This window comes from Electrona antarctica (genome assembly GCF_951216825.1).
Source record: "Electrona antarctica genome assembly, chromosome: 13".
In the NCBI taxonomy this organism is placed as follows: Eukaryota; Metazoa; Chordata; class Actinopteri; order Myctophiformes; family Myctophidae; genus Electrona; species Electrona antarctica.
Genome location: NC_136794.1, coordinates 19,574,665 through 19,602,306, shown reverse-complemented (window position 1 = coordinate 19,602,306; position 27,642 = coordinate 19,574,665). Strand labels below are relative to the sequence as shown.

At 41.3% G+C, this 27,642-nt stretch overlaps 2 protein-coding genes across 3 annotated transcripts; both read right to left on the bottom strand.

Moving 5' to 3' along the window:
* Nucleotides 1-761: 761 nt before the first annotated feature.
* Nucleotides 762-24,238, bottom strand: atf2 (activating transcription factor 2). Its single transcript, XM_079518458.1, has 11 exons — nt 23,282-24,238; nt 23,102-23,198; nt 22,885-23,006; nt 22,654-22,770; nt 18,570-18,748; nt 17,923-18,037; nt 15,779-15,865; nt 13,591-13,920; nt 11,985-12,191; nt 6,905-7,010; nt 762-3,666 (listed from the first exon to the last, which is right to left on the bottom strand). The coding sequence occupies exons 1-11, from the start codon at nt 23,426-23,428 to the stop codon at nt 3,458-3,460; spliced, it is 1,716 nt and encodes a 571-aa protein (XP_079374584.1). The 5' UTR covers nt 23,429-24,238; the 3' UTR covers nt 762-3,457.
* A 485-nt stretch (nt 24,239-24,723) lies between these two features.
* Nucleotides 24,724-27,152, bottom strand: atp5mc3a (ATP synthase membrane subunit c locus 3a). 2 transcript variants are annotated; one of them, XM_079517999.1, is made up of 5 exons: nt 27,096-27,152; nt 26,798-26,895; nt 25,855-25,929; nt 25,483-25,673; nt 24,724-25,320 (listed from the first exon to the last, which is right to left on the bottom strand). In XM_079517999.1, the coding sequence occupies exons 2-5, from the start codon at nt 26,834-26,836 to the stop codon at nt 25,206-25,208; spliced, it is 420 nt and encodes a 139-aa protein (XP_079374125.1). In that variant the 5' UTR covers nt 26,837-26,895; nt 27,096-27,152; the 3' UTR covers nt 24,724-25,205. The 2 variants fall into 2 exon arrangements, with proteins under 2 accessions (XP_079374125.1, XP_079374126.1); XM_079518000.1 differs by having other exon boundaries at nt 27,008-27,117.
* Nucleotides 27,153-27,642: the final 490 nt, after the last annotated feature.

Genomic DNA, 27,642 nt, shown 5'->3' with positions numbered 1-27,642 from the left:
GTGGACTTTAGGAAGAAGGGGTTTCCCCCTTGTCTCCAGTTTCAATCAACGAGAGGGTGTGGAGGTGGTCCAGAGCTCAGAGTATCTGGGGGTGCAATTGGACAATAAACTGGACTGGGAACACAGGTCCTGTAAAAGAAAAGGATTGGATTATTCACATTCTGCCCAATTTAGGCAAATAGTGGACATGAAAAAAAGGAAAAACATATAACCTTGTTTCAGATGAATTGATTTATTTGTTTCAGATCAAATAATTTATGTTTTTGATGAAGAAATAAAAACAATCTAAACAAACAGATCTTGGCAGTGTTCTCAGATTTTGGAGCCAGTAACTGACATTATTAATATATATTGTTTTAATAATTGAATCACTTCATTACATTTTTAAATTAATGTCTGATCCATTATGTTTTCTATTTGCTTATGCAGCCTCATTCCCTACAACTGGTCTATTCCAAATCATCCACAAGGTGGCAGGACACACCACAGGAAAATATTTGCCATAGCGTAGGCTATAACTGTCAATGCTTACAGGTATAGCAGGCATTCCAACATTTTTACTCTTTCACATCACAATACACTATTGTTATCTGGTTCAGTATGAGGTATATTACTAGACTTGTTTATATCAAATTAAAGTGGCCATAGATGGGATCAAATATCTTGAATAATCATGTCAGAAAAAAATAAATACATCTGTTTAAAGATATTAAAAGGTTTATTACATCTTATGAATTCATCATATTTTATACAGACCTTTCACATGTTACAAGTTCACTTCCAACACAGTATCACACCCTTTTAAGTGGTTAAGCCAAGGTATTTTCAAACAAAATTAATAAATAAAACTTTGATAAAGAACCTCAACTAAAGTTGAAACAACCCGCTCAATATAATTTATCGGAGACATTATTGAATAGTCAAAATTCTCGTGGAGAATTGTCTCATGCAGATAGCACACAGAAAAAAAGGTCTTAAACAAATGTGTTGTTAACGTATCATCAAAACTACATAGTAGTAAGCCAGTACAGTATATAAGGGGAAATTGGAGTTATTTGTATCCTACATTATTGTAGGATACTATGTATGTAGCGTTGATCAACGGTACTCGCTGATTCCAGTATGCGATTCCAGTTCATTGTTTTTACTTTAGTTTGCAGGTATTATGTGACAGATGTGTGGGGGAGATCTATCTTGAAGATTTATTGATTCTTAAGGTCAACCTTCAACTGCTTAAAGTATAGATCTAATCAATAGAGCTCAACTACACAATCCAAACTATTCTATAGGCCTATGTATATGTACACACACACACAAAATAATCTACATAACACCTAGAAAGTTCACATACTGTATTATTGATGATGTAATTTACAATGTCTTCTAAAAATCATATATCTAGAATTGCAAGGGACATTTTTAAACATGTTCTCAAGTGTCCTGGACACAGAAAGAAAGCAATAAACTATAATTAGAATGTAGAAGCTGTATTCAAAAGCAAGATATTTCCTCTATCAAACCATTGTGTACATGAGACCCCCAATTTGAGAGAAAGACATGATCAAGTCAAACTAATTTGCATTGAAAATGTAAGCAAGTTATACAAAACATTAATGGCACACAGTTAACATCAAAATCGTTTACTAAAAATGCATCGTAATCCTACAATCACTGCTTCATGAACAATCAGACTACAGATCGAATGTTAATTAAACAATGATTCTACCCAAGCTACCTCCTTAACCACATAAACCTGACCAACTTTGACTGGGATCCAGGGGTCCACTTCTTTTTTTTTTTTGCCAAAAATAGTCCATCTAGTGTACAAGTCTATTGCTGTTGGGAGGAAACCACCTAATTATTTTTTTTCTTTTTCATAAATCAATGCTATTGAACACCCTTTACATCTGTTTTGTTGGTTAAAAAGTCTCAGAGCCTCAAAATGTCAGGTAAAGCAGCCAACTCCACTACCTCTCCCCCTCTCATGCAAGTAATTGACAATATTAATATATATAGTCACAATACCAACTTTGATGAGGCAGTTGTTGAGGCATTGTTTTAAAAATAAGGTTTTCTTCATTTCCAAAGAAAAACAACATTATGGAGTTAGGTGGTTTCTCCCCAACAGCAGATATGCACTCTGCATGTATATCTGGTAAATGAAACCTTTACCTATTTTTGCTTCTTGTTCACGTATTATGACATGCCCAGAATAAGGACGCTAATATAGGGTTCATATTTTACAAATAGAGGCAACCGTAAACATTCAAATCACATGATGAAAGTAGAGAAAAGAAAAAAGAAAAACTGATGAAAGTAGAGAAAAGTAAAAAAAATAAACTGTCCATTTAAAATTCAATTCATCCACCATGTGTGGGTAATGTGACTGTATTCAAATGTATTTCCAAAAGCTGCCAGTACTTGTGAATAGTCAAACTCTAAAAAAATGTAAACCCTTCATCTCTCAAAATGTGCAAAATGGAAAAAGTGAATAATCAAAGTAAATCCTCTTTGTGTTTAATTATAAAGATAGTTTTTAAAAGGTCATGAAAAAACGCAAATAAATTAAATTAACAACACTTTGGTACGGTTGCATTAACAATTCACTGATTAACCTGTATACCATTCATAGAATACAAAATAAATAATACAATCAAATAAATAACTAAATAAAAAATATGAATACAACATCACTATACACTTAAAGTGCCCTTTTCTTTCTGTCTTCATCATTGCCAGAGAAAACTTCTTTTCTATGTTTTACAAAAATGGACCAATCACAAACCAACCAACCAAAGAAAGGAAAAAGCACAATACAGTCCAAACTGAAATTGAGTGAGAGTTCCTCTACTCCTGTTGTTGTTGTCAACATGTTTTCTCGTTCCACTGAAAAATATGCCATTCATTTTTTCCATAGAGATTAACAAAACTATTCATAAATGAAAACTGCTAAAACAAAGGGTATTTATTATTTATGGTCAAAATTCACCAGGATCCTGGATGGCTTGATTCTAGGTTTAAAATAATTTATATAAATATTTGTGTAAATCTCTATGGGAAAAATGAATGGCAGATTTTTCAGTGGAACCAGAAAAGCACGCCCACTGCTATGCCCTATTATATAGGCCAGCGGTTTTCAACCTTTTTAATATCAAGGACCTTTATTTATTTGGAATTAGAGCCACGGACCACCATTTGATGACATTTAGCCTCTCAGACCCAAAACTAAAGAATATTTGATTTTGTCCACAATTCTTTCCAAATTGATGTTGGTAGCATAAAATGAAAACCAAATGGTTTCATGTTTCACTCTCAAGAGTTTAAGATCTATAAGGGTCCATTTGGAACCACCTCAAGGACCACTGGTGGTCCCAGGACCACTGGTTGAAAACCACTGCTATAGGCGACAACATTCAACAACTAACACCAGAACGTGGTGGTGGTTGGCACGTGGCAATCAGGAGTGGGCGGGGTCCCCCTGTGGCAGGCGCTCCTCTGTGCTCTGGTCAGATGTGGTGGCGGAGCCGGCCGGGGCGGAGACAGCGGGGGTCATGGAGGAGGAGCTGACCCCGTTGGATGTGCTGACGGAGCTGTGCTGGATGGCCTCGTTCTGCGTGGGGCTACTGGGGACCGACATGTCTTCACAGCTCTCCTCCTTCTCAGCGACTGCATTTTGTAAGGGCAACACAAACAAGCAAACAGACACAAGCACACGCAGGACAACTCATGAGCAAACCATTATCTCAAAAGATGAAAAGTAAATAAAAGATACAAAATACAAATAAATAAGCAGATCTAGCTCACAACATGTTGCATTGCATTGCAACATGACTATTTCCACTTTTTAACCACTTAAAGGGGAAAACCACCCATTTTCAACATTTTACTATATGTCATTAATATACCTTAGAGCTGTTGTGTGGAAATAATAAAAAGTCCCCCCATTCTGTGTTTCCTAGAACTGTAATTATGAAAAAAATCATTAACATGGTGAAACACATCTTGATGACATCATCAAGATGTGTTTCACCATGTTAATGATTTTTTTCATAATTACAGTTCTAGGAAACACAGAATGGGGGGACTTTTTATTATTTCCACACAACAGCTCTAAGGTATATTAATGACATATAGTAAAATGTTGAAAATGGGTGGTTTTCCCCTTTAAGTGGTTAAAAAGTATTTTTGTGACTTTGGGTTCTGGGAAGACACCACATTTCTCTTTTGGGTCTCAAGCTAAAGGATTTGGGGAAACTCTGGTATATTGTTTTGCATTATCATGCACACAGGCTGTGGAGATACTATTGTTTCCTAAAACTAGATAACACTATGAAATCACCTCATACGTTGGGAGGAAGGCTTAGAAGGCTTCTGCATGTAAAGCCTAATTGGATGTAAAACAGCTACTTGCGTGTGGTGAATGTGAACCATTTCATTAATCCCCATAATGCTACTACCCCCCACCCCCCCAACCCTCCTTTAACCCATTTTGACCTGTGATCAGATTCTAAAAAATTCTTCTACAATACATCCTGACAGTTTTCTGAAAAAGCTATGTTTCTATGTCAGTCGTTCTTCGATTTAAAAAAAAATAGGAGACCTACAAGCTCGTAGCGCGCCACTCGGTGGCGCGCTATGAGCTTGTAGATCTGCTATTTTTCAATAGCTAAAGCATAACAATAATGCTAACACCAAAAGGGGTTCCCGCCCAAAATGGGTTAATTAAAGTTCCTATGTCAATTTAAACCCACATCATAAGGGTGCATTACATTCTGGGGCATGTGGCAGTGTTTTCTATCCCTAACTGCGTGCTCAGTCGTTTTTTTGTTACCTTGCCAACTACTGCAGCGACAGATGATTACAGCACCTGATTTTAATGATGCTCACACTGGAGAGTAGGGAAGACTTGGAGTCGAAATGCCACCAGCTGTTAAGCAGTTGCATTGAATTAATTGGATCCTGATGAAGAAAAAAAAAGACTACTCTCACGCTCTGTCTCATAAAGGAATAAGGAGCACTATGATAATTAATATTGCTAATGATATGAAGTCAGTTGAAATGGCGCTCAGTAATTAATGACTGAGTTTGGTATTTGGAAAATGTTGAATACAGATTCCATAGCACCAGTAGCAATGAAATTGCATTTAAAATGTCTTGACAAATGGTGTCTCCCTCTCCCTTCTTCATAACTGGAGTTTTGACCATGTGATTTAGTGCAAGTGAATGTCAGTGTACTATAAACTCTTGCCATTTCTCCGTGGAGAAGGTTGGCCTCAGACTAAATCAGCTCGAGCTTTTGTTCCATGTTCAAGTGCATATTATTAGTCCTAATGGCATTAAGGAGTGCTCGGCCAATATGTCATAATACCCAGCATTTCTGGCCGCCTGAGCATCCAAAGCTCTTTTTTGCTCTCTCGGTTTCCGATATGGTATTTCACCATAAGCAGATGGACAGCTTGGTCTGCCAAGTGATTTTTTTTTCCTGGCTTGTTTGCGGGGCAGGCTGGGTAATTTCCTTCCACCTGCCATCTCTGTGCCTGGGCAGGACGATGAAGGGTATTACCAGTCATGGGCTGGAGGGCATTTGGAACCTCAGAGATATGAAAATACTCGAGTTGATGAGGCCTTTACATGAATAAGCCATGGTGCAGGCGCAGCTCAGGCTGTTGTCTCACACACGGTATCAATAAGTTCTCTTTCCATTTAGGTGCTGTTAAAAATGTCCCTCACTTGTCAACAAAGTGCCAAATTGAGGTGGCAGGGTACCTGGATGAGACGATATTTCCCTCACCACGGGTAAAGCACTCAAAATGTCATCCTTCACAAAAAAATTAAATAAAGGTCTACAAAAGGGAGGACAGAAATTCTCAACAAACATGAGGAAAACGATGACCCAATTCATCTACAGAACCAGCTTAAAAACAATCCAGACAACACCAAATGAGGCCTGGCTGTGACAGCCCACCACAGCCAGGAAGCCATCAGTCCCATAATATTCATGACGCGTGTCAGTGGGATGGTTAGCAATAGCCGATGCATAATGAACAGCCTGGCTCCGTGGCCAATCCGCCATGAGAGCGCTCGACTGTCTTGTCAAGCTCGAAGCTTTAATGGACTCATTTCAGAGGCAATCATTGTCAATACAAGTCAGTGGTGGCGTCTGGAGCTCATTGGAGATGTGGCTTGAGTGCACTTCTTCTGGATAGCAGCTCATAGTTAGGTGGTGAGTTGTATAAGATTGAGGAGCCTAGGTGGTGAGTTGTATAAGATTGAGGAGCCTAGGTGGTGAGTTGTATATTTCAGTAAATTGAAAAGTGTAGCTTCATCTTACAAAAGAGATTTAAGTGTCACTGAACTAGTAGGAACCATTCAATAAATTCTACACTTAAGTACACGTAAGTTACAAGCATGTTTTGCTCCCTCTGACAATAGGACATGTGAAAAACGTCTTAAATGATCAAACACTTCTGAGAGCTTTGTTTAAAACGGCATGGAATAACTTGTACATTTAAAGATACCATATGTATGTAGGCATCACTGAAACCATTCATACTCCTGGACAGCTCTGTCCTTTGGTTTGTGATCGGTCTTCCTGGGAGCATGTGGCACACATCTATGTTTACTTAAAGGCTTATTGATATATTGCATCCCCAGAGCACCATTACATGTTTGTGGAAACCACCTGAGGCGTCACACAACCAGAATTTGTCTCCCAACAATACGGCATAGTAATACCGAAACTTCAGCAGAAAGTTTTTCGAAAAAGAGAGAGAAAGCAGCATAATGTGTCCATAGCTCTTGCTCGACCATAAGCAAGACGTGTCCTTCTGGTGGTTGGCTGGGCCTCGTTTTAGGAAATGTTTCATGGGCGGCCGCAGGCTGAGAATAATGGAACATTACTCACTGTGATAGCCAGATTTCCTCTGCATGGCGGTTACAGGGCAATCTTTATGAGCCAGAAGAAGCTGCTTCAGCTGAGCCACTTCATTTCTCAGCAGGGTGACTTCGTTCTTTGAGAGAAGAGACAGACAACAGCACTCAATAACGTGGTCACTTTGGAAGATTTGTCGGATTACAACACACACACATATGTCCATGCAGTAGAGATATACAGCAGAAATAGAATTTTCACAAACTAAATGTGGTTTAGGGAATTTCTGTCCTTGGTTTTAGGCTTTCATTATACAAACGTACCTGAAGTATAATGATCAGGAAATAGTGAGAAAAACAATTGGGTCCCATTAACACCTGGCACTGAAATCCTAATGACCACAGCATTCCACACTTAGGGCAGTATTATGCGTGTCTTAAGTACCAGGTCTTATTACTTAACTTAAGACCTGGAGGCGTGATCAATGCCATTTGGCTATTCTGAGTGGCCAAACAGCATTGACCACGCCTCCAGGTCTTAAGTTAAGTAATAAGACCTGGTACTTAAGACACGCATAATAGAGTATATATTAATAGAGACGGCACCGGATTTCTCCTCCCATCCACTTGCATTAAGTTGCTCAAAAGCGCATGAGGCGATTTCACTCCTCCTTCCGGGTAGGAACAGAGTGCATTCTGGGATGGATTGGGCCAAATCGTGAACGCACTGGCCGTTGACTATCATTGCACGCACTCACGTATGAAACAGCGTTCACGTGTCATCATGAATGTGCGCAATGATAGTAAACGGACCAGAATTGGCCCAGCGCTGCAATACCACACATCAAGAGTGGTCTAGACGAGAATCGAACATGGAAGAGAAGTCCAAACATCCATCAGAACGATCCAGAATGATCGCAATCTGACCATTTTCAAGTTACACCATAATATGGTTTAGAACAAGACCACTACACAGTACATCGCTGCATATTAGGGATCTACATGGCAAGTCATTTCACTGGCAGTTAATAAAGAATGTTTTTTGTAACCAACTATGATTGGTTTTTTGTAACCAACTATGATCACTCTAAAATGAACTAATTTATTTGTGGCTAACTGTTAGCATAAACCCCAGTTCCAGGTGCCACCATACGCGTTCACTTTAACCCATTTAGACCTGAGGACGCATCTGTGTCATATTATAGCTTTTAACCCATTTTGGGCGGGAACCCCTTTTGGTGTTTTAACTAAGCATTACGTTATACTTTTGCTATTGAAAAATAGCAGATCTACAAGCTCATAGCGCGCCACCGAGTGGCGCGCTATGAACTTGTAGGTCTGAAAAATCGTAAAAATGCAGCACAAATCTTTGAATATTATATTCTTTCAGAGCGAATGTTTTTTTTATTTCGACGTCAGGCCTGAATGGGTTAAAAGACAGAGTTTGCCCGCCCCCCCGCCCCCCACATACACTCGCTACACACACTCGCGTATCACTGGAACAAGCACACACTGTTTACTTTTCGTCAGAAGCTTTTACATGGCAGGAGCGTTGCGGTACAAATGCACAAATTAAATCCGAAATTTGGATGGCAGAAGATCCACCAAGGACAGCTCTCCTGGAGTCCGATTTATGGACCTCCTTTCAACTGCTTTACACCGTGATTATATTTTCAATCCCATAGCTGGAACGGTGGGGCGTTGCCATAGGAACCAGACCAATGTTAAACGCTGCAGTGGGACTCAACCATTATATAGACGGAGTATACGTTGGGGGGTGTGTACGTATATATACGGACCTGGGATATGACGCCCCCTAGCGTCGGGGTACGTATATATACAGACATGGGAAAGAAATAATTATGGGAAACTTCTGAAAACTACGGAGCCCCTGAATGGCCATGCATTCAAAATATATTTTATCTTGTCCGTACAAGATATTATCTCGTCCGGACAAGATATTATCTCGTCCGGACAAGATTGTAAACACCCCAAACTAAGCACAATTCCATCTATAAGGCCAATCATGGGGAAAATATATTATGGTATATAAAAGCCATTTGGAATTGTTTTGCCTAATATAAATATTCAAACAACCTAATCTTAAATGTAGTAGTATGTGGGTTTTTTTAACCAGGTTTCATGGTTAACCTACAAAAGAGTCCATGCAAAGAAATATTTTATTGATTCGGCTAAATGGTTTCATTTCAGAAAACATTTAGTTTCGCACGTGAAATTGAAACAAGGAAAACAATGGTTAACTTCACTGAATGGGAGTGTACTCCAGACTCTCAGTGGCGGCGGTGGTGGCTCAGGGATAGAGTGGCTGGATGGAAACCAGTTGCCAGTTCGAACCCGGGCTCTCCCAGAGTTAGTGACGAGGTGTCCTTGAGCAAGACACTGAACCCCTAATTGCTCCTGATGTGGTGGTTGGTGCCTTGCATGGTTTCCAGCACCATCAGTGTATGAATGTGTGTGAATGGGTAATGCACAATCTATGTAAAGCGCCTTGGATAAAAGGCACTATATAAATGCACCATTTACCATTTACCAGTGAACATTCTGACAAAGATTGGCATGCTGGTGTATTTCCATTCGGGGAAGGTAGGTTTATCTATAAATGTACCCATGAGGCAGCCACTGCATTACAATGCTGAAAACTGCTGTTCTGCCTAAAAGTAACTCAGAGAAATAATTTACCTTGACACTTGAGGAAGTGGGTGAGCTGGTACTGCTGTGTAAAATTCTGTGGGTCAAAATGAATGATGTCTTGTCGCAGAAAGAAAGCGCATTTTGCAATACAATTACGATAATAAATAATAGTTTAAATGACTAGTATTTAGTAAATGATTAGTAGCGGCAGCACAGTTTAACAGACTAGTCGATGCGCTGCGCACATCGCTACTGCAGATAAGCTCACACGAGAAAGGCCAAATGTGGGAACAGGCAACACTAGAATGGATTAATATATTGTAAAATAAAGCGAAGATGCAGACCTTTTTCCTTTATTCCAATTATGTTTCCTTGCAACAATTATGAGCCTTTATCTATTACTGACCGGCACAATATGTCAGTAGCTGAGCTGTTCCGATTGTCAGCACAAGTTTGGAGACTATGTAGGAGATTTACACTCCTGTGTCATTACAGCTCCCAAGGGAGCCAGGGATTTCTGCATGTCGTAAAGAGACAGTCCCATTATGCTGAAGGTGACTTTAACTGGATTTAAAGCGGCTAGGGCGACGACGGAACATCCTATGGCAGATTTAAACTCTTTCTCTTCTCCTTTAAAGAAAAGGGGGGCTTGTGGGCGTGGGTGACTTAATCTATTAGTCTAAAAGCAGCCAATTTATTTGATTCCATCTGTTTAGCCTAGCTGGTGTTGGCAGTGCTGAGATGCCAGGAGACAGATTTAAAACACAGCTGGAATGGGCCGCATGTATCACATCCACTGTACCATATATGATGCTACAGTATGCTCACTGCCTTCCACCGTCATAATGCAACTGCTGTGCAGAACCTATGACCAATATAGGCTATGCTTTTGGTTCACCCAATTTGAATACTCTGAACGACAACTCAAAAAGATATCCTTGCTTTACCAGACTGTTCAAGAAAACTGAAATCTAATTACTACAGTGAAAATAGAAGCCTTTATAATTGTTTGTGATATGAACTATGAAGATAAGAGGAATTTTCAATCAGAAGACAAATCTTTGATTGATCCGTGAGTGCTGGTTGGTGTCCAGGCAGTCACAAAGCCTTATTTAGATCCGTAGATCCTGCTGCTGCTTATGAGTGCATTCATGACCAAGTTAGAGGCTGTTTAAACAGTTAAAAAATGATTCTATAACTTTGTGACCAAAGGGAGTGCATTGGCCTTGGCTGACGCTAGGAACCCTGCGAGCTGCCTGCTCTGACACCTCATTAAAAAGTCAGTTAAGGATGATGTTAAAGTAATCGTGCATCATTAGAGCCAGCTCTGCTGATCAGCCAGGCCATGTCAGCATGGGAGTTATATAAAAAAAAAGAATTACATTTAAAAAAAACCTGCAGGCTTGATTAATGCCCCCACACAAAGAGCACTTTCATTCTCTGATGTTCAATTATACATATTTTTCTGCCACAAGTTGCTCTTTTCTTTCACAGTTAAAAAGCAGCTCTCTGCCTATTTCACTCATCTGGCCCTTCCTTCCGTCTCATCTGCCGAAGCATTTATTTGAACTGCAGCTGGCGAGCCTGAGACAAATGGTGATAACTTGTTTTGAACCCGGATATTAATGACATAAACCCATTTCCTTTCCACTCCAGCCCCTCTTCCTCTGCTCCTCATCTTCAACACCCCCCAACTCCTCCTCCTCCTCCTCACGTCTTACTCCCCGCTTTCATAGACAAATAAGACAGCGAGCAAATAAACACCACATCTCATTTAATTGTCTGGAACACCGACGTGCTGCACCCCCGGCTCACACTTATCAACAGAGACAGCAGTTACATGAACTGTTTCGAACTTGTCAGCATCAGATCCTAATTGCTTCCTGCGAAATGAAGGTTCAAAAAGACACCTTTCCCTGGGAGATTTTCGAGGCCATTCAGTAAACTGCTGAGACAGAAGCGCAGACACGCTTGTGTGCGGCTGACATCTGGAGGATACATCTTTATTGACAGGGACGTATCGATGTAAAGGGCTCACTAAAGCGCCGCTGTCGTGCGGCAGCTCTTCTTAATCGGCTTTAATGACTTCATCACCACGGAAGGGAGGAGCACGTGCACACACTCAAAACACAAAACAATAAAAACAGACATGCGACAAATACAAACAGCCCTGCGTGTGGAGAGTAGACATGGAACAATGGATGATGGATTGATTACTCACGGGGCTTAGAGGGCTTAGAGATTGAACCACTTGATCCCTAGCAACCATATTCTGGGGGGGGGGAACATTTGCTGACAACAGCAGATCTACAAGCTCATAACGTGTAGCGTTAATGTGTTATGAGCTTTTACATCGGATATTTTCACCAAAGACATTTGTTGTGGAGGGAGGGGGGATGGAACTGTCTAAACTATTGGTTTACTAAATATAGAGGGTATAAGTGGTTAAAGGTGAGATTTACCTGCAGTGATCCGTGGGTGGAGTTGAGAACCTCAGCTTTCTTCTCCAGGTCCTGGACCCACACCTTCCTCTTCTGCCTGCAGCGGGAGGCCGCGGCACGGTTGCGCTCCAGGAACTTGCGCCGCTTCTCATCTGGGTCATCACTTGTGGCTCTGCGCCGCCGCCCCCCTGTGCTTGGGGTGTGCTGGGCTGGGGGCACCGGAGAGGCCTACACACAACATTGGAACAATATGTGATAACTAGCACTACCCGTTACTATTTAACGAAGGAAACTAAGACAAAATATACTGACAATTTCGTCAACAAATAAAAGCTAGACTAAAATGTTAGGAAGGGACTAGTGGACATAGAGTTATATGGTCTGAGGCAGTGCCGTTTAGATGAGAGTTGCGACAACTCCATTCACTTCATGGGGCCACTGACTACAGCTTCAGCTTGTCACTGCATGGGTCACGTGACCCATGCCCTGTCAGTGACGGCACTCTCTCTCCAAAGGTCTCTGGTCTGAGGCTGCGCTCGGTGCACAAGATGGCAGCGCCTGTGTGTTATGATTATCAAACTACTATCGTGTTTCTACAAAGACTCCTAGGTGGATTTTATTGTTTATAGCGTAGGATGAGGTCTGATGTGGCCATGCAAAATGATTGTGTCCTTGGATTGTTATTTATTTTTTTACATGGATTCTTCTACTGTTACAGTACAGTGCTGAGTACAGTAGTGCGTCCCTGGGACCCCTGGAACGGGACACGGATGGGTCCATTATCAATACCTGCGGTTTGGGTCGCAAAACGCACCCTATTTCCATCACTTCTAGCGAGACATATACATCGCACAATGGTATTGCGTGCCGAGAATAGCTGACATACCGCTCACAACCACATTGCGGATGCGATCGCTGTGAGCTTGGAGGTCTGCTAGTCTCTGATGTTCTCTGCACGCATGACACCTTCGCAGGACGGAGCATAAATTAGGCATGATGGGCTGCAGCTGCGTGAGCACGAGTAGGTTCCCTCCGGTCTAATGACAGCCACTGGAGGTGGGGTTTGGGAACAACATCTTTGAATTGCTATTATTGTTTACACACAACAGAAACCAAGTGTATTTCAAGAGCGAGAGATCACAATAAATATCCTAAGCATTCTTCCTCCATACTGGGAGAAAAACAGCATCTGATATTTACAAGTGAGTGCTGTGAACACTTTTCCATTGCATCTCATGAGGCTGAGCGGTGAGGTTCATCATGTGGTGCCGGCCTGCGCGCACGCATACTGGTTGTTATCAGTGTGACGTTGTCTGATAAGGGGTCTATACAAACCTGGTGTAAAGTTATTATCTAATATAAAAACACTGAATGATTGAATTGTGAATAAACACAAGTTTAACATTGTTATCGAACAACTATCAAAGTGCTTTTCAGCAAGTGATGTTGACTGTAGCCGCTGTAGTCTTTAGTCACTTTAAGCAAATTGCCTTTCTTGTCTAATGCTGGTGAAATATGCAGTTATTAAATGGTAAAATGGTAAATGGTGCATTTATATAGCGCCACCGCCACCGCCACCGCCGTTAGTATGTACTATGTAGAGGCTTATGTCAATGTCAATACTCACAGGTGATTCAGGTGTGGTGGAGGTGGCTGGCTGCTGAAGAGACTGTGGGCAAGGCTCCTCCAGTGGAGCAAAGTGAGGAATTGGAGGTGGGGCAGGGGTGGGGGGCGGCGCTGGGGCCATGGCCAGGACAGGAGCGGGGGCAGGAGTCAGTGCAGGGACTACCACTACCAGAGTTGGAGTAGGGGCAGGTGATGGAATTGGTGCAGGGGCTAGGGTCGGGGTAGGTGGGGAAGTTGGAGCAGCAGTGTAGGTTACAGCATTGCTCTGGATGTCACCAGCATCTCCATTGGCTACCTGAGGAAGCTGCTGGCTTAACGACACTTTCAGCTTCTGGAAGTAAACACAGTCAACACAGCACCAGTGATCAAGAATGGTGATCAATGCTCAATCTACTGGGCTACATATGATCAAGCCTACTTAAGTATATTAATATAAAACAAATTACATTTACAATTTATAGCATATGATATTAGGCATTAGGAGGATGTGGTTGGTGATACACATAGTGGCTATTTGCTCTTACTTCATATTCAGGGGTCTCCCAGTGGTTAATTAAATAGAATATAAGGCTAAAAATAAGAGTTCTTGAAGGTTAACTTTGACCTTTCAGTCCCTTAAAGTGAATTATTCTATGCCTAATTGAGGCAAAATTATTCATTTAAATAACATTAAGCTTTTGTTCTTGAAAAAAGAAAAAGAAAACATGAACAGAAATGATCAGCAGGCTAAGGGAATACTTGAACTTCAGCTTAATAAGTTAATACATACCACACATGCATCCCATGCTATTCTCTACAGATAGCAGTCCATTCATTTACAACCCAAATCCTCTATCAAATAGTGAGTAAACAAGCTGAACGTGAATGAGCCTTCTCAACCAATAACAAAGTGAGAGGGAATACATTTACATGGGAAAACAGAGGAGAACATTATTCTAACAACTACCTTTGCCAGACCAATCTATCCACCAAATTAGTTTATCGTGTAATACCCTTCCAGAAGCTCTTCTGGCAGAAACAAGATATTATTCTCCTGGAACGGCCCATAGAAGGAGGGAAAAGCCAGTCGGATTCATATTTCATCTCTGCCACGGAAACCTCATCAGTGTAATAACCCTCCATCTCATGGGTGTTATTCAACCATCTGCTACTATATTACTTATCTTTATTTTGCAACTAATTAACAGCATAATCTTCTAAATTCAGCAAGTTAATTATCATTATTGTGGTCTTTGCAGCATCATCAGTCCTTGTAAAGTGCCGTCTCCGCGCCCCCAGAGAGCCGGGTGGGGGTGGGGCGCGGGCAGGTTGAAGCGGGGGTCTGTTTTCTTGACGTGCGCTCATTAGGTGTTTGCTGATGAGCAGAGTGTGGTGGGAGGCGCCAGGGATGAGTAGGGGGTTGGTGGGAGGGGGAGGTAGTACAGGTCAGGCAGGATTCTGCTGAACAAAAGGTTCCATGCAGGGTACGGCTGACTTAATGTGCCTTGCTGAGCGTGTGCCAAGATGCCCCCCAGCTGGCACCCCCCCCCCTCCCTCCAGTTGGCCCCGGTGACGGCGTGCTGAGCAGAACGCTGTCTCCACGTTTGTCATCTCGGCCACCCCTCGATCCCGACAACCCCCCTCCCCCTGCCCCCGGTCCTCCTCCTCCCCGAGTCAGTCAAGCCCCCCCCTCTCCTCTCAACGCTTTACCTGATAATTTTCGGAGGAGTAGCGTGCTGTGAACACTTACAGGTTCCGTGATCTGTGCTTCATCACAGTGCCACAACTCTCCCTAACAACGCTTCATATCCGCTGCCCTTCAGACATCACTTTTCATAGAAAAGAGCTTGCAGCATAAAGGAAGGCACTGCTGCACAGTGGACTTGATTTTGGTTGCTTAACCATCAACTTTAGTTCTGCCATCAAGAAAGGGGATTATTTTCAAATTTGAACATGTGCTATTTAAGACAGTGGCACATGTTTGTGTACAAGAAAATGCTCACAATAGTTCCCCCATCTGGTCAAAGCAAGCAACTGCATAGTTTGTCAGGCTTTTTTGTTGTTCTTGTTCAGCTTGTTAACTCTTCTCTGATTAACACACACGCACAAAAAGGAAATCACACCAAGTTGGAAACAAAGACCTGAATTCATTTAAAAGCCCCCCCCCCCAAATAAATAAATGAATAATAATAATTAAATACATAAATTACCAGCTTGGCTTCTGATTGGATGGGCTGTGGTGAGGGGGGTCCTGGGATCCCGGGGATGTTAGGCACTATGGTGACAGGTCTGACAATCTGACAGCAGAGACACAGGCACAGATCAACACACAGAGAATTAGCCTTCCCTGGTGAAAGGTGACACACACACACACACACACACACACACACACACACACACACACACACACACACACACACACACACACACACACACACCTCATATCTCAAGCTCATTAGGTTGGATGGCCTGTTATTTTGTGGAGGCAACACCACATGGAGATGCAGTGTGCACGCTAATGAACCTCTCCCTGCCTGTGAGAGTGAGCATATGGACAGAGATGCTGAGAAGAGGATGGAGAGACACAAGCTAGAAGGCCAGAGCCAGGCCTCTCCATAGCCCTGGACAATGAAACAGAGAGAGCAGAGGTGTGCAGAACCAGAGCCTACCCAATAGCCCATATTGCCATACCGGTATATACATTTACTTTTTTTCTTTTTCTGTAATTGACCCTTTTCTTTTCTTTTTTTGTATGTTTTTTTTGCGGCTTTTGCCTTTATTTTATATTTTTGTTATAGAGGGACAGACAGTAGTCTGACAGGAAATGGGGGAGAGAGATGGGGGAGTGACATACAGTAAAGGCCGTCAGGATCGGGAGTCGAACCCACGGCACACTGCCAGACTTCCGGCCAAGGTGTCTGGACCGCTGAGCCACGGCCCAGGCCATAATTGACCCTTTTCTAAGCTCCGCTCCCACCATTGGGCAACTCTAGGTCTAGCAAGCTACGCTGCACATTCATTGAAATAATATTTAAAATATTATATAAAATATAAAAATACTAATACAAAATATATAATAATAATAAAGATTTTCCCATGTAAAATAATCCTTTTTGGAGCCAGAGCCATATGTCTTCTAAATCTTGTTAACAAGACCTGCAGTATGCACAAACAAAATACCATACAGCCAAATGTTTCACTACCTCACAAAAAGTGAGAAACAGCATCTAACTTTAACTAACATCTAACTTTAACATCATTATCACCAGACAGGCATGTTTATTTATCTATCAAAAAGTTATGTCTTTACGTTTTAATGTTTTGCTTATACGTGACACATCAAATCTAACATTTTTTAAATTGGTTAGAACATTTTGACAAAATATCGGTCAAAACATCGGTAATCTGTGGTCAAGAACTGGGTTGGGTTCTGCATCGGACCCAAAAATCTGACATCTAGGCTGAATCGTGGGTCATGTTGTCAATCTTGCTTCTCTCAGCGGCTTGCCCAATCCCCACAGACTGGGATGACAGAGGCTTGTTCCCTGCTGAGCCGCTATCAGGAGATAATCATCTGCTGCTCAGTGTTCCACAGCCAATCAGGACCAGAGCGAACAAGACAAGCTCCCACATAGGGAACATAAAACATTCTAACAGGCCTTTATCTTTAACATATTGCCTGTATGATGCTCAGAAATGATCAGAGGCAGCCATAGTAATTGGAACGCAAAACACATTAGCCATATAGTCTTTCCATTGTGCCAGAAAGGAAGAGCAGTGATTACAAATAGCAACGCAGCATCTTGGAATGAAGCCTGCCATCTCTTGGCCAACTCCCGTGTCTTTGCCACTGTGACACACAGCTGCTCTCTTCTAAAGTCCATTAGTTCACTCAACCTCTCCCTGCTTTCCAAAGGGATGCCAAAATGTAATGGTGCCAAACTGTGAAAATTCAGTCTGTCCAAGTAGAGCTAGACAGATAAGTGGCATTAATATATCAGTAGAACATGAGAACAGGGTAAATGGGACTACTACAGTATGCCATGCACAGTTTGGCATAATTTCGAAGTGACTTCCCTGCAGTAAATCACCACCTGAGACAGGAGTGTATTAACCATCAGTCAACAGACAGCCGACTGATGGTTAATGCGCGTCTGACTGTCTTAGTTGTGTATTTGATTATTGTGATCAATCTGAAGTTAGAATCTGGAAACTTGCAAAGAATAATTTTGTTACTCGATCAAAATGTCAACTCAAGCACCAAACAAATCAGAGAAGACATAGTAGAAGTACCGTTATTAAAGTTTGACATGTGCCGAAAACATAGACTGAATATTAATTGCACAACACTCACAGGGATTGTAGTTGGTATATGTGCAGTTGAGCTTGTAATGGATGCAGGGATTGCGACTGGCATTGTCTGGCCGTTAGGGAGCTGTAAGAGCACAGGGAAAGTACCACATACTGGGCTAGAGGAGAAGAAAGAAAACAGCAAGCACAGGTTAGAAAGGTACCGATCCAACTACAAAGTAAACATCTGGGTGTTAGTTTAACTAGTGTCAAAATTGACCCTTACGTTAAAATAACACCCAGGATTTGACTTTCTAATACAGCTGAAAACAAACAACCTGCTGCAATGACTGATGAAAAAGAGGTTAATAACATCACTATGCTAAGGACAATCAAAGCAACAAAGGATGAGGAACTGAACATGAGATCAAGCACTTTGCAAAGTTGTTTCAAACTTGCATGACAATAAAGTAACTATGAATAAACTGCCATCAAATATACATGCAATATTGTTTTACTAGAACACTCATGTGATAATCGCTCACACTAACAACAAATGGAAAATGAATAACAATTCACAACGGAGTGCAACTGAAAAAACAAAACAAATGTACCTCATGAAATAAAAACTCAACAAAATAATACAAAAGGGAAATTAAATAAACTGAAAGTGCTCTATTTCTTCTATAAAATGAACACCAAGTTACTTACACTATAGGCCTATTAGTGGATGGAACTTGGGTAATAACAGAGCTAGATGTTGGCGATGGGAGCACTTGCTGTATTACAACACTAGCCTCTGTGGTTGCTAGAAGTACATGGGGAACTTGGAGAGATGCTGGACGTACTATAGTGGATGTTGGCATTGAGGCTGGCTGCAAAGATAGGTCCTGAAAACACCATATGAGACCTTAGCTGCATTTCAGTCAGACAACTCACATGAAAAAGATTTACCGTATTTGGAATTAAGTACTAGGCAGTATATACACCAAGTTTATTTTGGCATCTGGGCTCTATACTTAAAGGGGTATTTAATGTTTTTAAAAACTTCTCAAATCATCTTTTAATCTTCCGGCTTTTGTGCGCAGCCCAGACAGGTTTTAAGTAGCTTGATTCAATATTTAGATATTGATCAGACACGGCCCCCTCCAATTAAGGCCATTCATCTTCAAACTCTATGTTCCATCCATTGCTCATTGAAAACACATGTCCCAGGTTCTGGTGACTGATATTACTAACCACTGATACTTTCAATTTCATGTCATTAGCAATTTCATTTCAAATATCTAATGTTATAAAAAAAATGAAAGAAAAAGTTATAGAAAAGCGATTATCATGCATCATGTCACCAGAGGCAGGGACATGTGTTTTTCTTCTTTTTTTTAAGATTTGTTTTTGGGGCTTTTTATGCCTTTATTGATAGGGAACAGTAGACAGGCTCGGGAGTCAAACCCGCAGCACGCCGTCCGGCTGGCTTGGCAGCCTAGGTGCCCTGTGCCCAGACGGTTGAGCTAGCCGTCCGGGCCAGGGACATGTGTTTTCAATGCCAAATTCACACCACCAGTGTCGAGGCTAAGCAGGATTGTTTAGCATCGATAATGCAATAAATTGGGCCTGTCTGGGGTTTTGAGTGACAGCTGTCAGTGTCAAAGTGTGTCAAAGTGACGGTAAAGAAAACAATTGTATGGGTTTCATGTTGAAATCACAGATTTAAACTAGCAGCTGTTGGAGAAATCAGTACTGAGCGACTACTTACCCTATTTATCTGCTTAAATTAATGGATTTTTTTTTTTTTACAAACAAACTATGAATGTCCTGCAACGCAACAGGTTGGTGTACTCTGCACAAAGAGCTAGCTTGTCTGGGCAGAGAGCAGCTGGCATGCCGGTTCAGGCCACCTGTGGCCGGAGCTGACCTGGTTGTTTATTTAAGTTGTTTAGTTGACTGTTTATCGATCTACAACTGCTAGTTTAAAACTTTTAAAGGGTAGGGTAAGTGATATATTGTGGTTAAAACAAAACCTTTTTTGTTAAAAGGTTTTTGATATTAATCATTGCTTGTTCAGTAACAGGAGTCTCCCCGTCTCTCCAGCTCTTTAACCAGAAAATACATTTTCAGGTAGTTGACAAAATTTCCGCCAGTGCATTTCACAGTAGGGGTGAACAGCTAATCAATTATAAAAAAATAATAATAATAAAATAATCGATAAGAAAGTGGCCAAAATAGCAGATCTACTTAATGCGTTGCAACATGTAGATCAGCAATTCAAACTATTTTTTGCACAGCACCATTGTACATCAAAGTATAAAATAGGGCTAAAATGGTTAATCAGACTAATACATTTAGTTCAACTGCATTAGCACTAGACACTGACAGAATAAATGATTAAAGCCAGAAGATGATGTTCTTCACCGATGACGTACAGAATGCCTAGACATCTCATCCTCTAGTCTATAGCAAACTCAGACATGGAGCTGCAACAGCCTTACATGTTTTGCAAAGGGAAAAACAGGTTAAACCCTGGCTAATTGTGGTGCAATACATAAAACTCCCAAAATGAAAGGCCTGCCTCTTTTTTCTTTTCTTTTTTTCAGTGGACAATGAAAAAAAGTAGCACCATTGTTAGAAACTAAAATACATACTAAAAATCTAACAATGAAAAAGCAGTTTGTGTCCATTCCAATCATAAATACAGACATAAGGAAAAGATTGTCGATTCAGGTTTAAATAAAAACAATTAAACAAAATATTTAGGATTTCTTATGAGATTGGAGGTCTGGGGTAACACAGCCATGAATATAGGATAAGATTTTTCTTTTCTCACTATATTTAGGATTTTCCTGTAATGAGACCCTTATCACCATCACATTTTACATACATTTACATATATTGTATTATTCAAAAAAATTACAAATTATGCAGTATAGTATTGTGGGTTTTTCTTTTAGTATTTTGGGGCAGGTGTGAGTGACTACAGCAGGGGTATTCAACTGGTGACCCGCGGGCCAAATGCGGCCCACAGGGCACCCCCTTGTGGCCCCTGGAAGAATAAAGAACTAGAAAAAGTGCCCTTCTGGGCACAGGTCTCCACCAGGAGGATAGGAGTGTGTGTGATGTTTGGCAAAATGTTTAGGAGTAATATAAACATGTTTTTTTGTATGTTTGTTTCTTGCAACAATTTTCTTCATTTTGTTGAGGAAATGCAGAGCCAGATCACTCATAGCATCTCTGAGGATAGAATTCTGGATGAGCAGGACATGTGCAGCATTTTGTACAAAACGGGCTACTCCTGAAAACTTTGGAAGGCAATCTTAGCTAGCTATCAGTGTAGAATCTGAGAAATCCAACAGGCTCGTCTTGATCACATGACTACAGAGATCATGTGTACCGATTTGCGTGAGATTTGGATGAAATCTGTGCGACTAACATAAACAATGTGTTTTGCAGAAATCGGCCTCATGGTGGCGCTATAACCGGCAGATGTGGAGGGATGCAGGGAAAATGTTTTTCCATGGCCTCTAGGGAGTGCACATACATAAGTTGTCCATGCAGTTATAGGTAAAAACAGGAATTGGCCTGTTATAGCGCCACCGTGAGGCTGATAAAATAGAAAAGCTGAAAAAAATAGTGGCATGTCGTCCTCTGCCTAGTGGAAATGTGCGTGTATAATTTCATGGAAATTGGACACTGTGTTTGTGATTTGTGGAATTTTGTTCGAAACAGACAAATCATGTGAGCTTTGGAAGCCAATCTTAGCCAATCAGGATGGAAGATGGGAAATTGTGCAGATCTGTGTTGATCACATGACTATGGAGATAGTGTATACCGAATTGTGTGATGTATGGATACAATGTGTACGAGTTATCTACAGAAATGTGTTTTGCCTAAATCGGCCTCATGGTGGCGCTATAACAGGCCGTTTGGGGCAAAGGTTGGCATCCAGGGAGTGTGTGTGCAAAGTTTGGCATGGATCGGGCCAACGGTGCCGGAGATTAGCTGATAACGGACGGACGGAAGGAAGGACACACACACACACACACACACGGACGGAGTGCAAAACATACTCTCTCCCCATGCCTTCGTCCTGGTGGAGACAAAAAGGACTAATGAAAGTTACAGGTATGGTGTGTGGATATAAGTGTGATAACCATAATGACAGTAATCCTAAATCATATTCCATCATATTCAAGGGCTTTTGGAGTTCTGCGTGGGTGCACGCTGTGACACCCCCCCCCCCCCCCCCCCCCCCCCCCCCCCCCCCCACCACACGTCACACACACACACAATCATTCTACAGTTGTGGCCCCGGCCTAATCGAGTTGAATACCCCTGGACTACAGTGACAGGGTTGACCACATGCCCCTGTGGCAGATAAATACAACTTTCGTCAGGTGGAGTTTGCTTTCGGGTTGCTCGACCGGGGAAGTGCTTGTTTGAGAGGGGACGCAGTTGACAGTCTACAAACACAACACGAGATTGTATTGTGCTTTTAATTTATACCTTTCTAGTTTGTCTCACTGTATCTACATTTGATTCATCTTTATGTGAAAACATAAAAATTCAATACAAAATGTGAAATGTAAAATAAGAGCACTGTTTACCTAATATGCTGTTTTCACTGTTCAACCCAAACCTCTACCAAAGTGGTCTTGCACTTTCACAAAACAACGCATTATAGCGTGCAAAATTAATAGATTGGCAATCAAAGCAGTGGGCTTCTGTTTATTCACAACGAGACAAGTTCTGAGACTTTTGTCATTTGGCAGGTTACACAAGGAAGGTAGATGATGCTTACCTTGTCATCACTTGTAGTAGATTCAGGATGAGGCAGTGGACTGTCTCGATGTGCCTCCATGGCTTCGATTTTGTTTCGGATAATAGGTGTTGCAAGAGGTGACAAATCCAATGGAAACTACATGGCGGAAAATAAGTAATCCCAATTCAGCAGACTTTCCATACTTGGCACAAACAAAATGTTAAGTGCTTATCTTATCATGTCATACTCATGTAAGAATGATGCACAAACCTTTTTAATGTCATATTCAGTAACCTTTTTGAAGTCATGCTCAATTAACGGACTTGCAAGCTCATTGAAGAGTCCAACTTCCTCACAATTCTTCAGGAAACGAGTAGGTGTGGGTGTTTGGTCTGAAATAGAGTAAAATATTTTATACTGTGACAACAACTACGGTAACTACAAGATAAATAAAAACTAAAAAGCTATTAACTTGAATAGAACGTACCAGCAACAATGACACTGTCGTGCCTTGCTGGACCAAACTTTAGTGTCATCTCATGCTTGTGTTTGTGAACAGCCAAGTGGTCTTCATTTGTAAATCTCTGTGGAACAGTGAACAGAAAGTCCTTAGAAAACGAATTCATTAAATACTAATTATAAGTCTTATTATAAATACATTGCCTACCTGACCACACCCAGGAGCAGTACAAAGGAATGGTTTATCATCACTCATATTAAGGATATCCTGTTTTTTCACCCTAGCATAAAACAAAGAATACATCTGAAAGTGTATTATAACGGTAGAGTACATTCTTAAGACCATACTCTGCATGCATATATGTATGTATACAGTATCATAGTATGTATGTATAGTGAATTGTGTGTCATCACCATTCAAAATGCTCAGTGCTGCTATGCTTTAGTTCAAATAGCTGACATCACATCTGTCATCACATACTATAAATACAATACACGGATTTTTGACAACATAACCAGTTAAACCAGGGTCCTGCAGCGGACCGGTAATGTTTAGAAATCCTGACAAATCATAAAAGATGGGCGGCTGCTAAATGGATTGTTTACAGAAAGAATACACAATTACACACCTATGCTCAGCCTATGAACAACGCTATTCTGAGACTGCATTGCAATTGCACTTGTTTTGAACAGTTTGTGCCAAAATAAAATGACATATAGGCTCCAGTCTCAACACAACTCTCAGCCGACATTTCTACCGAAAGCTATAGACAGTTGCTATGGCAAGATATTATGCAAAACACCATCATGTAAATACAGTGTGAGCGTTCACGTAAATCAGGCCGTTCCAGGCAATAGTCAGAGCCCCAGCGTTGTAACATATCACACCGTCGCCACATTAGCTTAGCTCTAAATATCACTGTTACTTGACGGGGAGCATTCGTTTTATGCCCACTTAATTGCAATGACGCACAAGTACCTCGAAGAATTATTAATTTTACGATAGCTTTGTGCTCAATATGCTGTCAGTTTATATGGATGGACACTTACCCACAGTCCACACAGGCACAACCAGCACAACCCTTACAATCGAAATCCCACGTCTGCACCAACATCTCGCGAGCGTAGCATGGGATCTTAGTTCTTCCTTTCAGTAAACGTCATGTTATACAATACTGAATACAACCCAACCGGTGTTGAATGGAAGGTAATGTGTAAACACGTTCAATTAACTCGATCACCCCCAGTCAGATATACAGTTTAGCAACAAGCTCAAACGTTGTTGTTTTTTTTGGGGGGGGGGGGGGGGGGGGTCAAATTGCTCGCTTAAAGTGAAAGGCCCACATCTTTCCCAGGTAGCATAGCATGGCTTTATGCAAACATTCAAATCGTACTCAAATATATTGGGGGGGCTTTTTTTTTTAATAGCAATGTGTGTTACAGTGGTACCAGGCTGCAGGTTCCTGTTACTTAATCTAGATGATCAGCTATACCTGATGGGTTATGGTCATCCTATTCAAATTAGTACATTATGTCCCCAAAAATAGAAAAGCATACAAGTCAGAAATAGGCTTCACTCTTGCATGATCAGCTTAACCATTACATTCATCCATCATTCGAAATAAAGCTGAAACAGGTTATGTAGCACCATGAAATTGATCTCTAGGTTTATTTAATGCCATTTACAAAAGCCAGCACTTTCTGCCTACTTACAGTACTTCTACTGACCTGCGGATGAACCCAAATACGCATCATTGTGGACCCCCTAAAGCTTGCATTTGATGCATCAAGAAAATGGGCTAACACACACCAGGCTGATTGACAGCAAGCCGTTACAGTTTCCTCAAAGTATAGGTGACATTCAAGATAGCGGGTTGCTCAGGTGACAAGGTGAGTAGCAGGCATGATGTTCCACACATACAAAATTTACTGCCATTTGTTAAATAGTCAAATCCATGCATTTTAATGGTGTAATTACTTACATTTTTACAATACATGTTTTGCTTATTTTGGACAGCCTCTGACAGACTTGAAAAATGTACATTTCCATGACACCAACACGGAACAATTTGGTAGCCACAATAAAATATGTAGTCACATCTGTAATTAAAGTGTTCTATATGATGACGGCTTTACATAGCGAACAGGATAAGGAAAGCAACCATCAAACAGAATAGACCCATGGCTTCAGACAGGGCAAATCCCAGGATGGCATATGAGAAAAGCTGCTGCTTCAGAGATGGGTTCCTATAAAACAAAGAAATATTGTCAGGAATGTTGTGGCCAAACAAGCATCCAAAATATTGAAGCATTAAGAAACTGGGATATGTAGACTGCAATAGTGCAGGGTCAATGGCACACAAACACAATATGACCGTCACACAGTTAACGGACGTGATAGACACTCACCTAGCATAGCCAATGATAAGGCTGCCGAACACGGTTCCAATTCCAGCACCGGATCCGGCCACTCCGACCGTGGCAGCTCCAGCACCAATGAACTTGGCGGCAGTGTCGATGTCCCTGCTCACAGCGCTGGTCTGAAAGCCTCTCAGTGCGACCTGAGTGAAAGCGCTCTGTGGCAACAGGGCAACAGTGCTCTGTGGGGATGGAAGTAAAGATGCAGACATTTGATAAGCAAGCTTGGAAATGCTTCAAGCAAGTTTCAAACACCTCACAAGACAGAAGTCACAATACAACAAGTCAAAATAAATATATTAACTATTCCAACTATCACAATGGACGATAAATCATAGATGTGTTCAAAAGGTTCTTTCTTACCTCTGTTTTAGCCTCGGGTCTGGACAACAGAGAGGCAGACAGGGGTCTGCAAAGAGCCCGGGAGCCAGCACGGACCTGTCAAAAACAAGAAATGTGCATGTCAAATAAAGCACTAATGTGCCCACAGAGGCAATGGCTACACAGTAAATCCTAATGTAACTGGAGCTCTGAGTTACAAAAGGGTAAGCATTTTACTGTGTAGCTTCTTTTGTCAAAGGCTGCATACATTGTGGGAACAGGTGGGAGACACCTTGAATGTCATGGCTGTCATTGAACTCAAAATGTCATCCATTCAGTGTTGTCTTTTGAATGCATGCATGTTTACATTACCAATATTAAATACCAACACTGAAAAATAAAGCCCTGCATTTCTTCTTTTTATGTTCAAATGTGGCCCTAGTCCCTAGACAGTTCTGGCCAAGCATTACATTTGTTGAGCCAAACATTGTATTGAACACAATCTGGTTAGCTACCTATATTGACAGCTGAAAAAGAAACATGACCTTGGAAAATGCACACACCAGCTTTCTGAACATTGTCCATTCTCTGCTGAAATAAGTGACAAGTGCTCTACTTAGCAGCATAAGTATCCATATGAACGCTGCATTATAAGAAATTAGTTGACCTTATATTAGTCATTGACATGTTAGCTACAAGCTAACAGATATGCATTAGCAAGGGTTCCTGCAGATGTAAGCCATGGGCATTTTGGGCAATATTATATTTATGCAATGCCAGTAGTATAACACAATAATATATGCCACAGCCATGGCAAATAGCAAGCTAACAAGGTAGCTAGCCTGATGGCCTAGCCTGCAGATACCCTTGCCAAGCTAGCTGTTAACACTCAAGTTCAACCGCAGGCCCACACGAACATAATAAGCATATTAGACAGCAAGTGAAATGCACAGCAACTACATTTAAAAGATACAAAATAACTCACCAGAGCCGGCGTAGACACGAACTTTGCACAGGTGAACATGGTGGAATTTAGGTAGTTTTAACCGGTTCGGTCAATCTGATTGAAGCCCGGGTCTATATCTGTGAATAGCAGAGCAGACACAAGTAAGGTCAAATGTATATAAATATGCTCAACTGACAAAATAAAGACATTCGAATATCAATTATCATCTATTCTGCATGCAGTCCTCACTCGCGCAGCGCAAGATGCAGTTAGAAAGGAGGATGATAGAGGATTTACAAAGTCGAGCTTCTCATTGAATCTGCCATTAGACACTTACCGACTGCAGAGGTCGAACCACAGTGAACGAGTGCGCACGCGCGAAGTGATGTATATATATTCCCGGATGATGAGAGGGAGGGACGCTTAGAGGGAGGGACGATTTCACAATAAAACTTTATTAAAACGTGCTCACTTACAGCGTCTAGCCTTTACAGCGTCTAGCCTATGTCGAAAATTGATTGATTGATTGATTGATTGATTGATTGATTGATTGATTGAATAGTTTATTGGAGATAAATGTAAAAACAGCAACAGAGTACAGTCAAACACTTATTCCAAAAGGTATAGCACCAAAACAAGGTCCTTGCAGTCTTGTTTCCATTTTGGGCCCTATGCAATCATCAATTTATAGACTTGACCAGAGGCATAGAGTAAGACAGAGTTACGACATTGAGGGGGCAGAAAACAGCCTGGTCACGTCAGGTTCATGTGCACTGCTCGCGCGAGCCCGACTCTAATGCATTCCGTAAACTTCCGCTTGACCCTTTTAAAGTTACAAACCAATAGAGGGTATGCGCAGGCATAAAGTGAATAGCAGATCGAGT